This window comes from Aureococcus anophagefferens, assembly GCF_000186865.1.
Source record: "Aureococcus anophagefferens unplaced genomic scaffold AURANscaffold_1084, whole genome shotgun sequence".
Classification (NCBI taxonomy): domain Eukaryota; class Pelagophyceae; order Pelagomonadales; family Pelagomonadaceae; genus Aureococcus; species Aureococcus anophagefferens.
The window spans coordinates 1-921 of record NW_008706240.1 but is presented as its reverse complement, the minus strand read 5'-3'; the positions used below and the strand labels follow the sequence as shown (position 1 = coordinate 921).

At 73.6% G+C, this 921-nt stretch overlaps 1 protein-coding gene across 1 annotated transcript; it reads right to left on the bottom strand.

The window, feature by feature from the left end:
- Positions 1–265: 265 nt before the first annotated feature.
- On the bottom strand, positions 266–897 carry AURANDRAFT_69182 (hypothetical protein; the record flags this gene model as incomplete). The annotated part of the gene is made up of 1 exon (XM_009044936.1): positions 266–897. A coding segment is annotated over one exon (632 nt), but the record flags the coding sequence as incomplete, so codon positions are not given.
- Between the last annotated feature and the right edge of the window lie 24 nt (positions 898–921).

Here is a 921-nt window from a genome sequence, read left to right as displayed (position 1 = left end):
CTCGCGGCGCGGCGGAAGCGGCACGCGACGCTGCGTCTCGCGCTCCGGGCCGTCGACTTCCTCGACGACGCCCTCGACGACGCGGCGACGGGCGCGCTCAAGGCCGTCGACGACGCGGCCAGGGCGACCGCGGACGTCGCGGGCGCCGCGGCGGCGGCCGCGCTCGACGTCGCCGACGACGCGGCGTCCGGGGACCTCGCCGATCAGCGCGCCGGCGCGGTCGCCTCCCCGCGGGTCCACCCGGCGGACGTCACCTAACGGTTACTTCTTCAGGGAGCTCCGGAAGCGCACGGCGGCCACGGAGCTGTCCGCGGCGACGTGGAGCGGGTTGTGGTCGCGTTCCCACTGGAGCTCGTCGTCGCGCTGATGCGCGAGATCGCGCAGCGCCTCGACGACGTCCTTGGACCGGTCGTGGTACGCGTCCTCGCGCGCGTCGCGCTCGAGCTCCTCGATTTGGCGCGTGATGTCGTGTAGACTCTTCTTCCGCAGTTTCGGCGCGAGCTCGTGCAGGGGCGGGTCGCCGAAATACGTGCTCAGCCCGCCCACGGGCTTCCAGGGCGCCGGCGTCCTCGCGCGGCGCTCGCGCGCTCTCCGCGGCGGTCGCGGCGGCTCGCTGTGGCGCTGCGGCGTCACCTGGAGCCACGCGGACCGCGACCGCGAGCCGGTCCGGTCGAAGAGCGTCGTCGTCGACACGTCGAAGCGCGCGGGGTGGTTCACGGGCCCGCGCCGCGCGCGCTCCTTCTTCTCCTTGCGCCGGCGCTCGCGCCGCTTCTCGAGGCGCTGCTCGTGGTCGTGCTGGCGCTTGACGACGCTCATCTCCGTCAGAATGCTCAGGAAGGAGGCCTGGGAGGCCACGGACGCCTCGTCCCAGCAGGACCGCTTCGACGACGACGCCATGGACACCTAGGTCCAACCGCACCA